At 40.2% G+C, this 15,045-nt stretch overlaps 1 protein-coding gene across 1 annotated transcript in view; it reads left to right on the top strand.

The window, feature by feature from the left end:
* The window catches only part of FAM186A (family with sequence similarity 186 member A), a gene marked incomplete at its 5' end in the record, with an annotated part of 61,926 nt that extends 51,982 nt beyond the window's left edge, over positions 1–9,944 (top strand). The window contains 4 exons of the mRNA XM_036251522.1: positions 2,051–2,243; positions 8,855–9,002; positions 9,640–9,829; positions 9,911–9,944. Of these exons, the coding sequence (XP_036107415.1) occupies positions 2,051–2,243; positions 8,855–9,002; positions 9,640–9,829; positions 9,911–9,944 (565 nt within the window). The remainder of the gene's footprint in view (positions 1–2,050; positions 2,244–8,854; positions 9,003–9,639; positions 9,830–9,910) is intronic.
* Between the last annotated feature and the right edge of the window lie 5,101 nt (positions 9,945–15,045).

The following is a 15,045-nucleotide window of genomic DNA, read 5'->3' as shown; positions in this document are numbered from 1 at the left end:
GCCAGTTTGGCTTAGCAGTTAGAGTGTTGGCCTGCAGTCCAGAGAGACCCAGGTTTGGTTCATGCTAAGGGCACGTGGCTCGGTTGCAGTTTGTCCCCGGCCCTGGCCCAACCAGGGCAGGAGGCAGCCACTTGATGTGTCTCTTTCACGTCAATGTTTCTCTCTCTCTCTCCCACTCTATCTGAACAAAAAATAGAAAAATGTCCTCGGGTGAGAATAAAAAATACACACACACACACAAAATTAACTAAGAAAGTTAATACATTTAAGTATTAAATGATCCATATATACAGTAGGTTCTAAGTTATTAATTATAACCCACAAAAGAGACGTGAGTTGTTTCCTCTCTCTCTCTGTGTATATACATGTATGTAAAATACATATGTTCAGAAAATATCTTTAATAGTTCCCTTTGCCAACCCCTGCCTCCCAAATCCAAACTCCTTAACATGTCTTTTAAGGCCTTTCATAATCCAGCCATTCCAGTCTCCTCTTCTACTCTATCTTTTCATATATCCATGGTCTAAAAGTCCCAGACTACTCACCCCTCCCAAAATATAACTTCCATTCTCTTGCATTCATGTATAGTACTCCATCAACCTGGAATTCCTCATCCCTTTCTTCTCAAACTTAAGATTTACCTGAGATTCTGTTTAAAATACAGATCCTGAAGCTTACCACTAAGATTTTGATTCAAATGGTCTGGGGAAGCACCTTGAAATCTGTATTTTCAATAAGCATTCCCTTCCTCCCCAACAAATGAGTCAATCCACACTTTGAGAAATATTGGTATTGTGAAAAGGGAGAAGATCTGGGTTTGCTTCCCAAATCTGCTATTTATTTATGAAGTGACTTTAGACAATCATTTAACTTTGCTCAGGTTCTTTTTCCTCTCCTGTAGTATGGGGATGGTGAAACACTATCTGTTTAAGAGACCCAAACTTGGTGGTATACATTATAGTAAAGAAAGAGAGAGTGCCCTGGCCAGTTTGGCTCAGCGGTTGGAGCATCGGCCTGGGGTACAGAGAGACCGGGGTTTGATTCCCGCTAAGGGCATATACCTCAGTTGCAGTTTGTCCCCAGCCCTGGTTGGTCGTGCGGGTGGCAGCCACTCGATGTGTCCCTTCACATCGATGTTTCTCTCTCTCTCTCTCTTCCTCTCTCTCCCTCCCGCTCTATCTGAACAAAAAATGGAAAAATGTCCTCAGGTGAGGATAAAAAACAAAACAAAACAAAACAAAACAAGAAAGAGAGAGTACATCTTTATGACTATTCCTCAAGATCCTATTCAACATCTTCCTATAAAGACATCTTTATTTCTCTTACTAGAATTATACATTCTTTTTTTTTTTTTGCTCAAACAGGATATTTACATTTCTATTTAGCATTTGTTTCATTTTGTCTTTGACATAGTTAATTTATTCATCTCCTATTCTGGCTTGTAAGTGCTTTGGAGCCAAGGAAGGACACTGTCTTTTTTTTTAATCCTCATCCGAGGACATTTTTCTATTTTTTGTTCAGATAAAGTGGGAAGGAGAGAGAGGAAGAGAAAGAGAGAGAAACATCGACGTGAGAGGGACACATTAAGTGGCTGCCACCCGCATGACCAACCAGGGCTGGAGAGAAACTGCGACCGAGGTAGGTGCCCTTAGCGGGAACCGAACCCCGGTCCCTCTGGACCGCAGGCCAACACTCTAACTGCTGAGCCAAACCGGCCAGGGCGGACACTGTCTTTTTTATAATTGTATTATGTGCCCTCTGCATGACTTGTACATATCAATATTAAAATTGTAATGTATTAAAATAATAACAAACCACACTATTATAACATTAAACTGTGAAGAGTTAATGAAAATTTGACAGTCATATAGATTTTTGAAAGTTTAGTCATATATGGAACTAGATTAAGGTCTCATTAAGCCAGCCTCCCACCCCTATTCCACCCTCTGTACTTACTATGGATGACAAGAAAATTGAAGTAACTGAGGCCAGGTTTGCTAAGTTAAGGTCAGTAATTATATCAATCTAATTCTTCTTAATTTTTTTCAAGAAACAACATAATCAAACAATTGCAAGCCATCCAAAACAGTGGGAAAGGTTACGAGATCCAGAATCTCTACATCATGTTGAGCAGAATTGATGACTACCAGAAAAAGGTGATGGGGGTCTGGACCGAGAAGCAGAAGTCTCTAGAGCAGAAACGGAATCAGTGCCTGAGGAAAATGATGTCCTTATTTAGCCGGGTAACCTGTTTTCTATTCCCTCTCTCCAGTATGTTTTAAGAAAAATGGAAGTGGTAAGTTTTGAAAATAACATTTATCTGAAGATATCACATATATTGGTTTCCCAGGGCTCCTGTAACAAACTCGATGGCTTAAAATAACAGAAATGTATTCTCTTACACTTCTGGAGGCCAGTTTGTGAAATCAAGACGGAGCTGGTTCCTTCTGGAGGCTCTGAGAGAAATTTGTTCCATGTTCTCTCCTAGATTCTGGTGGCTATAGACAATCCTTGGCATTCATTGGCTTGTAGCTGCATAACTCCAATCTCTGCATTCATCTTTCCTATGGCCTTTTCCTCAGATTGTCTGTGTCTTTATTTCTGAAGCTTAAAAAGTCACGTGTCATGAATTTATGACCTGCCTGGTTAATCCAGAATGATCTCATCTGAGATCCTTAACTTAATTACATCTGTAAAGACCCTTTTTCTGAGTAAGGTCACATTCATAGGTTCTGGGTGAACATACTTTCTGGGGGTTGTACCACTCACCCAGTTACACTGTGACTTCAGTGAAACTCCTAAACTGACAACAGGAATACTGGCTGGACTCTCTACATGAGAAAAAATTAGAATAGGAGAGACTTCTGGAAGTATTCAGCTCCTTCCTAGTCAACCTGTACCTACCAGCCTCTAAATATGAAACTTCCTGAAGTTACTACTCTCCAACTGATTCATGGTGATTACTTCTCTCCTCACAACTATTAGAAAGCAAGTTTTAATATGGTGAGTTTACAACGGGTATGGGAAACGACTGGCCAAGGCAACTCCAGGCGGGACTTGAAATTCAATAAATCTAGGAGCTTTTTTCATAGCAACATAAATTTACATTAAGTGAATCATAATAATAACATAAATTTTGAGGGACAAGCAAGGAACGTCCCTTAAGGGATAGACAGGACACATACAAGTACATGACGGGACAGATGCATATGCTTCTCCGAGGCCCATCTGACTGTATTGCGGTGACTCAGAGGACAGTCAGTGCCAGGCAGACTGGGAGTGTACTTGTTGCAAAAGAGTTAACACACAGTGGTGAATCTACAGCAGTCTGGTAATGATGAGTTGAGATGCGATGAGATGATTTCTTGAGACGTTGATGACCTTGCCTCCGATGATTGACGACAATGTTGTCTAATTCTTCGTTGACACAGGCAATAACTACAATCCAACCTTTATCCATATGTCCACCATCAACAAAAATTGAATCTCAGATGAAGATTAAGGAAATTACAGTACACAGAAAAGACCTAAAAAGTCGACGATACGAACATTGGATATGTTCCAAATCCAAGATGCAGGATTAGAACAGCGATCAAAGCAAAATAATTGCTTGGCTGGCACACACACACTGAATAATTATTAAAACTTAAGTGGTATGACATCCTACAAATAGCAACTACAAAGAAAAGAAAGCTACTTCTGGTCAAGATGGCAGCATAGGTAAATGCAGTATCGCAGCCTCCTTCCACAACCACATTAAAATTACAACTAAACTACAGAACAATCATCCTTCCTGCTTGAAATTGAGCTGAATGGAAGTCCTACAACCACAAAATTAAAGAAGAGGTCACATCAAAACTAGTAGGAGGGGCAGAGGCGCGGATGGGCTGTTCCCACACCCATGTGTGGCAGATACAAATCAGGAGGATACCTCAGCTGGGAAGGTCCTCCTTGAAAAGCAAGGGGTCCCTGTCCCACAGCAGGCCCCCAGCTCAGAGTTCCAGTGCCAGGAAGAGAAATCACAAATAACTTCTGGCTGTAAAACCAGCAGGAATTGAGGTGGAGAGTGGCTGAGGCTTCTGGAACCCCAGGCAGTTCCTCTTAAAGGGCCCTCACACAAACTTACTCAGATTCGCTCCCTCTGAGCTCCAGCATGGAGGGGAGGCAACTTGAAAGGCACCAGAAACATACGGGGAAGAACTGAGTTGTTTGGCATTGGGGGGAGGGCTGAAGAGGCAGCTTTCTCCTGGACAGATGACGTGCTGGTGGAAGCCGTTGTTCCTTTGGTGAGCACTTCCCACATAGGGCCAGCCGATGGGTGCCATACCTGGGACTCCAGCAACCTGGCTCACACAGTTTGCCCCACCCTGTGAATTCCCTGAGGCCCTGCCCCACCCCACTTTTGGGCCCACCGAAGCTGTTTCCAAAGGCTTTACCATAGGATTGGCTTGTCTTGGCTCCTGCTTCAGAGTTTCCTAAATTCTCTCAAAGAAGCAGCCTCTGGCCATAGCAAGCCCCATACCTCTCGCTAATTGGCTCCAGACCTACCACTAGAAGCAGCCAGCCTTGGTTCACAGCTGGGCTTTGCATTGGCATCTCCAAACCCAGCATAAGAAGCAGCCATTGGCAGATTGCTTTGTAGCTTATGCCTGATGTCCCCAGATAGAACACAGGCAGAGGCTGACCTTGCCCCACACTCAGTGGACAACTTCAGACCACAGCGAAGCACCTCTACAAGTGATATACTCAGGAGTGGACTCAATGGGTACCAGAGCCCTGATGAAGTAAGTCTTGCTCTGTGTGGTGACCCCTGCACAGCTGATCCTCCAAGGTAGTCAGAGGTCAGTGGTCAGTGGGCAAAGCCAGTTCTTGCAGCTGATCAGCCTGAGTAAATCCCTCCCATTGACATGCCAACAGCATTGAAGACTCAATTACAACAGAAAGGTATAAAGTCCACATGAAGGGTGCACCTCAAGGGCCCAGCTGGGGTAACCAGGAGGCTGTGCTACTGGATCCTACAGGACACCTACTACGATAGGCCACCCTGTGAAGCCAAGGAGACATTGCACTCTACCTAATACATAGAAACAAACATGGGGGCAGCCAAAATGAGGAGAGAAAGCAACATATCCCAAATGAAAGAACAGAACAAAACTCCAGGAAAAATATTAAACAAAAATGGAGATAAGAAATCTAACATGCAGAGTTCAAAACACTGGTTATAAGGTTGCTCAAGGAACTTAGTGAAAACTTCAAGGAACTTCATGAGGACCTCAAGAGCATAAAACAGGACCAGTCAGAAATGAAAGAGGCACTAACTGAAATAAAGAATAACTTACAGCCCTGGCCGGTGTAGCTCAGCAATTAGAGCATTGGCCCATGGATCAGAGAGTCCTAGGTTCGTTTCCCGCTAATGACATGTACCTCAGTTGCAGTTTGTCCCTGGCCCTGGTTGGGGTCGTGTGGGTGGCAACCACTCCATATGTCTCTTTCACATCGATATTTCTCTCTCTCTCTCTCTCTCTCTCTCTCTCTCTCTCTCTCTCTCTCTCTTCTTCCCTCTCTTCCTCCGGCTCTAACTAAAGATAAATGCAAAAAAAAAAAGTGTCCTCGGGTGAAGATAAAAAAAAATTTTTTTAAGTAATAATAATAATTTACAGGGAATCAATAATAGAGTAGGCGAAGCCAAGAAGCAAACCATCAATTTGGAATATAAGGAAGCAAAAAATATCCAATTAGAACAACAAAAAGAAAAAGGAATAAAAAAAAAATAATGAAGATAGTGTAAGGAGCCTCTGGGACAACTTCAAGCATACCAACATTTGCATCATGGGGGGGCCAGAAGGAGAATAGGGAGAGCAAGAAATTGAAAATCTATTTGAAAAGATAATGACAAAAAAAAAATTCCCTAACTTGGTGAAGGAAACACACATACAAATCCAAGAATCACAGAGAGTCCCAAAGAAGATGAACCCAAAGAGGTCCACACCAAGACACATCATCATTAAAATGCCAAAGGTTAAAGACTAAGAGAGAATCTTAAAAGCAGCAAGAGAAAAACAGTTTGTTACCTACAAAGGAGCTCCCCTAAGACTGTCAGCTGATTTCTCAAAAGAAACTTTGCAGGCCAGAAGGGAGTGGCAAAAAAATATTTAGAGAGATGAAAAGCAAGGACCTACAACCAAGATTACTCTATCCTGCAAAGCTATCATTTAGAATTGATGGCCATATAAAGAGTTTCCCAGACAAGAAATAGCTAAAGGAGTTCACCACCACCAAACCATTATTATATGAAATATTGAAGGGTCTTCTTGAAGAACAAAAATGTGAACAATAAAATGGCAATAAATACATATCTATCAATAATCGAATTTATAAACAAAATGAACAAGCAGAACAGAAACAGACTCATGGATACAGAGAACTTTTTGTTGGTTGCTAGATGGGAGGGGTTTGGGGAGATAGGCGAAAAAGGTGAAGGAATTAACATTGGTTGTTAGACTGATGAACCTTAAAGGGAAGCGGGGAGGTGGGGCAGGAAGACAGAAACCAAAGAACTTATATGCATATATGCATAACCAACGGAACAGACAATAGTGTGGGAAAGGCAAGAGGGGGGTGTGAGTGGGTGAGGGGGTTGGGGGGGAGGGACATCTATAATACATCCAACAATAAAGATAAGTTTAAAAAGAAAAAAGAAAAGTTGATGTAGAGTATCGATCTTTTCAAGAGAAATAGACAAATGATTATTTTTGTTGAAGTCAAAGGCAAACCTGTGTGCCTAGTTTGTTACGATGCATTAGCAGTAATGAAAAAAGCTAATCTGGAGCATCATTAAAACATGCTAAACTCAATGAATTGGGAGACCAAATGCATCTGGATAAAATCAGTGCTCTACAGTGGAGTTTAGAATCACTACAAGCTACTTACACTAGGCCTCTTTGTGACAGAGACAATGTTAGTCAGATGAGTTATGTAGTGAGCAGGCTAATCACAAAGAAGCTGAAGCCTCATGCAGAGGAGAGTTTGTTCATCACTGTGAAGTACGGTGGCTGAGTTGCAGGGATATGCTCATGAAGTTTTAGGAACTGCAGAATGAAGTCAAGCAGTTCATAGAGATGAAGGGAAATCCTGTCAGGGAACTCAATGATAGCAAGTTGCTGTGTGATTTAGCATTCACGGTGGGCATTACCAAGTACCTGTCAGAGCTGAATGTCAATCTGCAGGGCCCTAACCAGCTTCTCAGCTCCCTACTTTCAAATGTGAAATCATTTGAAACTACATTAAGGCAATAATGAATTTTCTACTTTGAGGAGACATGCTTTGAAATATGCATCTGTGTTCGAAACAACTTACTGCCACGAGCTGTCCTTCTCAAAACTTACCGTCGCAAAGAGTCAACAGGGCTCCAGACTGACCGATGCAAACTTGGAAAAGCAGTTTTGAGTGGCAACATCCTCAGTATCAGCTAACATCATATGCTTCGCCAAAGAGAAGCAGTTCCAGTCACTACATTAGGGTTGAGTTAATTAAATGTTTGGCCAAATATAGCAAGCTAATTTTTAAGTTGATAATTTTGTATGGGCCAAGAATGATGTTATAAATATCCAAATGGCCCTTGGGAGAAAAAGGATCCCCACCCCTGGTTTACAAGAGGGGCGATAAGGATTTATTTAACTTGCTTATGCAGCACCAGGCACAGAAGATCTTGTTAGACTCTAAAAATCTGCTCATTATGACCCAGAGCCTCCTCTAAGATGACCCTCCAAAAAGTTATAAAGGTGAGATTAGAATTCTTTGCTCTGGGATTATATGCTCCCATTACATATTCTAGCATGGAATTCTGGAACATTCTTGGAGTTTACTTGCTACTTTAGAAGGTACAAAGACTTCTTATCAAATCAGACATAGTCTGAATTTTCCAGAAGAGTTACATTTTAAATATTAGAGCTGTTTGACAAAAAAATGATATTTTTAACTGTTTTTGGTTTGAAAAATATGGCCAATGTAAATGTAAAGGAAGATGAGTTGGCAGCATCATGAACTGTCTAACAGGAATTATAATGTCTAGGGCATTTCAGAGGATGAATAAGGGTCTGGGGTCCAGGCAACCATAATCTAGATAATAAGGTGGGTATCAAGACATAAAGAAGGGAGAGGAAAAAGCAAAAAGGAGAAGAGGGTAGAAATGAGATAAATACCTTTCACTGAGTCAGGGTAGTGGTCAAGAGGTTGGTTCTGTTACCAGATTGTCTGGGTTCAAATCAGCTTCACTACACACTAAGAGACCTTGGTCAAGCTACTTAAATTTTCTGAGTTCAGATGCCCATATATAAGACTAAGATAATTATAGTACCTATTTCATATGGTTGTTGTAAATACCAATTGAATTATTATATAGAAAGCATCTGACATTCAGTAGGTATTCAATAAATGTTAGGTATCATTGCATTTGCACAATGCTTACAATTTATGAAGTACTTCCATATATATTATATAATTCTCACAACAACCCAGTGTTATTATCTTGGTCTTAGAAATGAGGAGAAAGAGGTGCAGATAAAATTAGCAACTAGCTCAAAGTCACACAGCTAGGAAATGGAAGTGCTCAGATCAGAGCTTAGGCAGGACCAATGTTTATATATATCATGATAGTTGCCACCTCTGAAATTCTGTTTTGGAGGTGGGGTGGAGGTTGAGGAGTGGTTGGAGAAGAGGAGAAAGAGATTACAGAAAGATTTGCAAATCTATGAAAAAGGGAAGAGTCATAGTTTAACTAGGGCCAGCTCAGAGACTATCCTAAAGACTCTGGCCTTTCTTTTCATTGTTTCCCTTTTGATTGATTTATTTTTAGCTCCAAGAGATGTATGAATTGAATCTTAGTCAACCTGTACCTTTGATCATCGACAAAAAGCAGAAACCTGCCCCTACCAAATTTGTTCAACAACCACTTCTAGAGCTACTAAAAAAAGAGGACAGAAAATCTGACAAGATTTTTAGGTATGTGGTAGAAAAGACATTAAACTTTCTTTGAATGATATGTGGGACCTAATACATTTTTTTTCTGCCCAAGATCTTCCCCACAATTATAATATAGTACAGTGGAGAGTGTAAGGATTACTGATTTTCTTAACTAATTTAGCAAGAGGCTTATTTACATATATTTCTACTTAAATATTTAACGTTTAATTTTGAGTTTCTTTAAAAAAAAAAGAAGCTGATTCTTCCTTACTAAGCAACAAATTAATACACAATAAAGAAATTTAAAAGTGTTACTAAAAAAATAAAATAAAAAGAGGTAGGAGCTTTGGGAAGGAGAGGAAAAAGATTGCTGCTGGGGAAAAAAAGTAGTCTGGATATGGTTCATATGCAGTACTCCAGGCAACTAAGAAGGGAGTTTTAAAACAGATTACTAGGTAAAGTCATGGAAATGCAGCTTGTGGGGTGGGGCAGGGTCGCTATTTCAGCAAATTCTGTTGTTTTAATCCATTTCTCAGTCAAAGTGGGCACTGCTAATGTTCTTCAGTGCAAGGGAGGGCAGAGTGGTGGTGGTGAAGGAAAGAGGGGAGAATAAGAATCATATTTTGATTGGCTGTGAAAGGCGGGAAAGTTTGGCGCTCTCAATTAGTGCTGTCTGACTCTCTAGACAAGAAGACCAGATGGAAGCCATATGGAATGCTGATCAGTCCACTTCAAGCTACCCAATAGCTGAGAAGACATCAATACATTCACTGTGGGCCCAGCTGGGTGGGTACCCACCTATTCCTATGCTGCTCCAGTTAGATGTTCAGTCTACCTTCAGAAAATCTCTTGCATCCATTCAATCACAGTAAGTTAAGGACTGGAGACACTTGATAATTGGGCCTTTGGTCATATACTTTTTCCCCCTTAACTTGACTGTCTCTTACAGCTCCAGGGAGTTACCAAAAGCATTAGTCATTTAGTGTTTCTTTCCAGAGGCCTGCAGATGTCACTCTGGAATAATATAAAATAAACAAAGAAACCAGTTATAATACCCCTATTCCACTTGTCCTGGCTTACTAGCCTATCTCAATACTACAAAACCTAATCTAACACTAGATAAGTCTACTTTGAATTCCATCCTTTATTATTGAAAGTACCAGAAAGACCACAGTAGAATGCTTTTGTCTATCTCATGGTTCAGTAACATACCTTCAAGTCAGTTGTCATATCTAGGCCCAATTTGAGGTAAATTAAGTGCTTATATCCCAGAATACACTGAAGAAGAGGGAAGGTGAGTGACATGGATCCACGTTTCCAAATTCTGTTAAACCAGATTCTCATTTAAACCATTGGAAATCATTCAAGTGGAAGTGAAGAGTTTTGGAGTCTGCATTACCTCTTCTAAGACAGAGAATTATTTAATGTTCTAGACTAAGAATTTAGAAAATTGAACTCTTGTAACCTGAAATAGTTTATAGGGGTAATCTGATTTATTCTGGTGAAATTCAAGTCCTGAGCTAAAAAGTAGTGTTAACTCACAAATGTGTTTAGGTGGCAGATACCATTAAATAAGACATTTAAAATTCTATAATATAGTAAAATAATAGCAAAAATATTACTATATAATGTATAAAATATAAACTCATATATCATGAGCACAAGCATTCATGAAAAAAGTTACCAAATCAAATATAACCATTCAGTTGAACAAGCATGACTCATAAATTATAGTTATAATTAGAAAGCAACTTTACTTTTGTCTCCCATTTTCCCTTACATATTTTGGAGTGATTAAATTATTAACTTAGGTTCTTCTGAAGGATGGCATTGCTAATTTAATAACTATAGCACTTGGGACATGATGTATATACATTTTTAAAAAAATTATGTCTCCCTTATCTCCATTTCATATCTAGCTTCAACTAACTAATTAATCACTTCTTACTCATGCTAAATCCTACAAATTTAGTTAGACCCTATTTTCAGTTTACTGTTTAGAAGGACTCAGAATCAAGGAGCTCTCAGAGATTTTTTATTTCATAGATTTTTTTTTTTTTTGTATAATGTATACACAGTAAAATTTATCCTCTTAAGACCCGCCCCCCCACCCCCACCCCCCGGTTTCTCTCCCCCTCTCCCTCCCGATGTGCAGCCCTGGACCAGGTACCACTACCCTCCAGGACCTGTCAGTAATAAATCTTGTTTTTCAAAGTTCAAAAAAATTTTTCATCCTTTTTTTTTTAATTGTGTAGGGCATATTTATTTAGGTATTCATAGTCCTGTGGTTTAATTTTAAAAATAATTGAGCCACTGTTTACCAAAGGAAAATAGTTTCGTAATGAGCAGTCCATCCCATTACAGTTTGTTTTTTAAAGTTTTTATTAAAAATGTCACTGAGACCCTGGCTGGTTTGTCTCAGCGTTTAGAGCATCAGCCCCTGGACCAATGAGTTGTGGGTTCAATTCCAGTCAAGGGCACGTACCTCGGTTGCAGTTCGTCCCCGGGCCTGGTCGGGGTCGTGTGGGAGGCAACTAGTTGATGTGTCTCTCTTACATCTATGTTTCTCTCTCTCTCAATCTCTCTCCCTCCCACTCTATCTGAAAATAAATAGAAAATTATCCTCGGGTGAGAATTTAAAAAGAAAACCTCACTCAGTACCAAAATAAATAAATAAAATTTAAAAATACATAAAAGAAATTAAAAATACACTTCAATTCACCCATGGATCTAAAATTCATTCTCTTTAGTGTATAGTTCTGAGTCTTGACAAGTGTGTAGTTATGGCAACCACTAAACTTGCTGTCCCTGTACTTTTACCTTTTCCAGAATGTCATATAAATCAAAGTACAATATGTAATCTTTGCATCTGGCTTTTTTCACTTACCATAATTCATGTGAGATTCATCCATGTTACTGCATCAGTAACTCATTCTTTTTTATTTACTGACTAGTATTATTCTACTGTATGGCTGTACCACATTTGTTTATCCATTTACCAGGTAAAGGACATTTAAGTTGTTTCCAGTTTGAGGCAATTAATGAATAAAACTACCTATAAAAATTCATATACAGATTTTGGGGTGAATGTAAGTTTTTATTTCTCTTGTATTAATATCTAGGACTGGGATTGCTGGGTTGTATGATAAATGTATGTTTAACTTTATAAGAAACTGCCAAGCTGTTTTCCAAAGTGACTGTACATCTCTTTACATTTATTCAGTGATGCTAGTTCTTACCCTGACTCTGGATAAAAACATAGGTGGTTTCATGACATTTCTGGTAGCTTTTTAGTAATATAAGTTTATCTGGTCAGTAATTAAAATGTCCAGAACCATGTATAATTAAAACCTTAATTTTGTTTTAAGGTTGAGGCTTCTCATCTCTTTCATCTTAGACTATTATAACTTACGGTTAGCGAAGGAGGACGTGAATAGCTTCTTTTCTCTTTTATGACCTAGGGCTTCTGTTCCTTCTTTTTCAGCTTGCTTCTATGGGACACCTTAGGGATTAGAGCTCTAGGAAGGGAGGAGAGAGGGGAACAGATGACTTCTTATGAACTATTACTGTTGCATTTCTAACATCATTGCTTCCTGGATGTGGCAGATTTTTTAAATAATTTTTCTTTTTTGATTTCAGAGAGAAAGGAAGAAAAAGGGAGAGAGATAGAGATATCGATGAGAGAGAACATTGATTACCTACCTCCGGCATGCCCCGCACTGGGGATCAGGCCCACAACCTGGGCATATGCCCTGACTGGGAATGGAACTGGCAACCTCTTGGTGCATGAATTGATGCTCAGCCACTGAGCCACACCAGCCAGGATGATGTGGCAGATTTTTAAAGCTGGTTGTTATATAGGGTACTTTAGGTGAAATTCTTGGAGATCTCTCATCTGCTGATTTTTTTTTTAATCTTCACCCGAGGACATGCTTATTGATTTTAGAGAAGGGGGGAGTGAGAGAGAGAGGCATTAATGTGAGAAACATCTGTTGGTTGCCTTCCTGTACATGCCCCGACCAGAGATTGAACCCACAACCTAGGTATGTACCCTGACGAGGAATCAAACCCACAACCTTTCTTTTCTTTTTTTTTAAACTCATCTTTACTGTTGAATGTATTACAGATGTCCCACGTTTTATTCCCCATTGACCTCCTCCTCCCAATCCTGCCCCACTCCTGCCTTCCCCACACTATTGTCAGTGTCCATTGGTTATGCATATATGCATATAAGTTCTTTGGTTTATCTCATCCAACCATCCCTTCTCCCTTCCTTTTGAGGTTCATCAGTCTAAAAACCAATTTGTACTTCTTCATCCCTTCATCTTTTTTCACCCTTCCCTCCAGCCCCGCCCAACTGGCAAGCAACAAAAAGTTCTCTGTATCTATGAGTCTGTTTCTGTTCTGCTTGCTCATTTTGTTTGTAGATTCAATTGTTGGTAGATATGTATCAATTGCCATTTTATTGTTCATATTTTTATTCTTCTTCTCCTTCAAGAAGACCCTTCAACATTTCATATAATACTGGTTTGGTGGTGATGAACACCTTTAGCTTTTTCTTGTCTGGGAAACTCTTGTTATGTCCATTGATTCTAAATGATAGCTTTGCAGGATAGAGTAATCTTGGTTGTATGTCCTTGCTTTTCATCACCTTGAATATCTCTTGCCACCTTGAATATCTCCTTTCTGGCCTGCAAAGTTTCTTTTGAGAAATCAGCTGACAGTCTTGGGGGGGGCTCCTTTGTAGGTAACAAACTGCTTTTCTCTTGCTGCTTTTAAGATTGTCTCTTTGTCTTTAACCTTTGGCATTTTGATAATGATGTGTCTTGGTGTGGACCTCTTTGGGTTCATCTTGTTTGGGATTCCCTGTGCTTCCTGGACTTGTGTGTCTGTTTCCTTCATCAAGTTAGGGAAGTTTTCTGTCATTCTTTTTTTCAAATAGGTTTTCATTTTCTTGCTCTCTCTCTTCTCCTTCTGGCACCCCCATGGTGCAAATGTTGGTACACTTGAAGTTGTCCCAGAGGCTCCGTACACTATCCTCATGTTTTTGGATTCTTTATACTTTTTGCTGCTCTGATCGGGTGTTTTTTGCTTTTTTATATTCCAAGTCGATGGATTGCTTCTTGGCTTTACCTGCTCTACTATTGATTCTTTTAAATTCTTCTTTTTTTTTTTTTTTTATCCTCACCCGAGGATATTTTTCCACTTTTTGTACAGATAGAATGGGAGGGAGAGAGAGGAAGGGAGAGAGAGAGAGAAACATCGACGTGAAGGGACACATCGAGTGGCTGCCACCCGCACGACCAACCAGGGCCGGGGACAAACTGCAACCGAAGTACGTGCCCTTAGCAGGAACCGAACCCGGGTCTCTCCGGACCGCAGGCCGACGCTCTAACTGCTGAGCCAAACTGGCCAGGGCTAAATTATTCTTTATTTCATTAGTGCATCCTTCATTTCTGACTGGTCCTTTTTTATGTGGTTGATGTTCTCACTAAGTTCCTTGGAGGTCTCCTTAAGTTCGTTGAAGGTCTCACTAAGTTCCTTGAATGTCTCAATAAGTTCCTTGAGCAACCTTATTACCAGTGTTTTGAACTCTGCATCTGATTGATTGCTTATTTCCATTTTGTTTAGTTCTTTTCCGGAAGTTTTGTTATTTTCTTTCATTTGGGACATGTTTCTTTGTCTCCTCATTTTTGTGGCTTCCCTGTGATTGTTTCTACATATTAGGTAGAGTGCTATGTCTCCTAGGCTTCATAGAGTGGCCTATTGTTGTAGGTGTCCTGTAGGATCCAGAGGCACAGCCTCCCTGATCAGCCCAGCTGGGCCGTCAAGGTGCACTCATAGTGTGGACTGTATACCCCTCTGATGTAATTGAGTCTTGACTGCTGTTGGCAAGTCAATGGGAGGGATTCACTCAGGCTGATCAGTTGCAAGGACTGGCTGTGCCCACTGACCACTGGCCTCTGACTTCCTTGAAGAATCAGTGGAGTAGGGGCCCAACACAGAGCAAGACGTACTTCATCAGGGCTCTGGTACCCACTGAGTCCACTGACTGAGTGTGTCACTTGTGGTGGTGGTTGGGTG

Source organism: Molossus molossus, unplaced genomic scaffold (genome assembly GCF_014108415.1).
Source record: "Molossus molossus isolate mMolMol1 unplaced genomic scaffold, mMolMol1.p scaffold_m16_p_10, whole genome shotgun sequence".
In the NCBI taxonomy this organism is placed as follows: Eukaryota; Metazoa; Chordata; class Mammalia; order Chiroptera; family Molossidae; genus Molossus; species Molossus molossus.
This window is presented reverse-complemented; position numbering and strand designations above follow the sequence as displayed.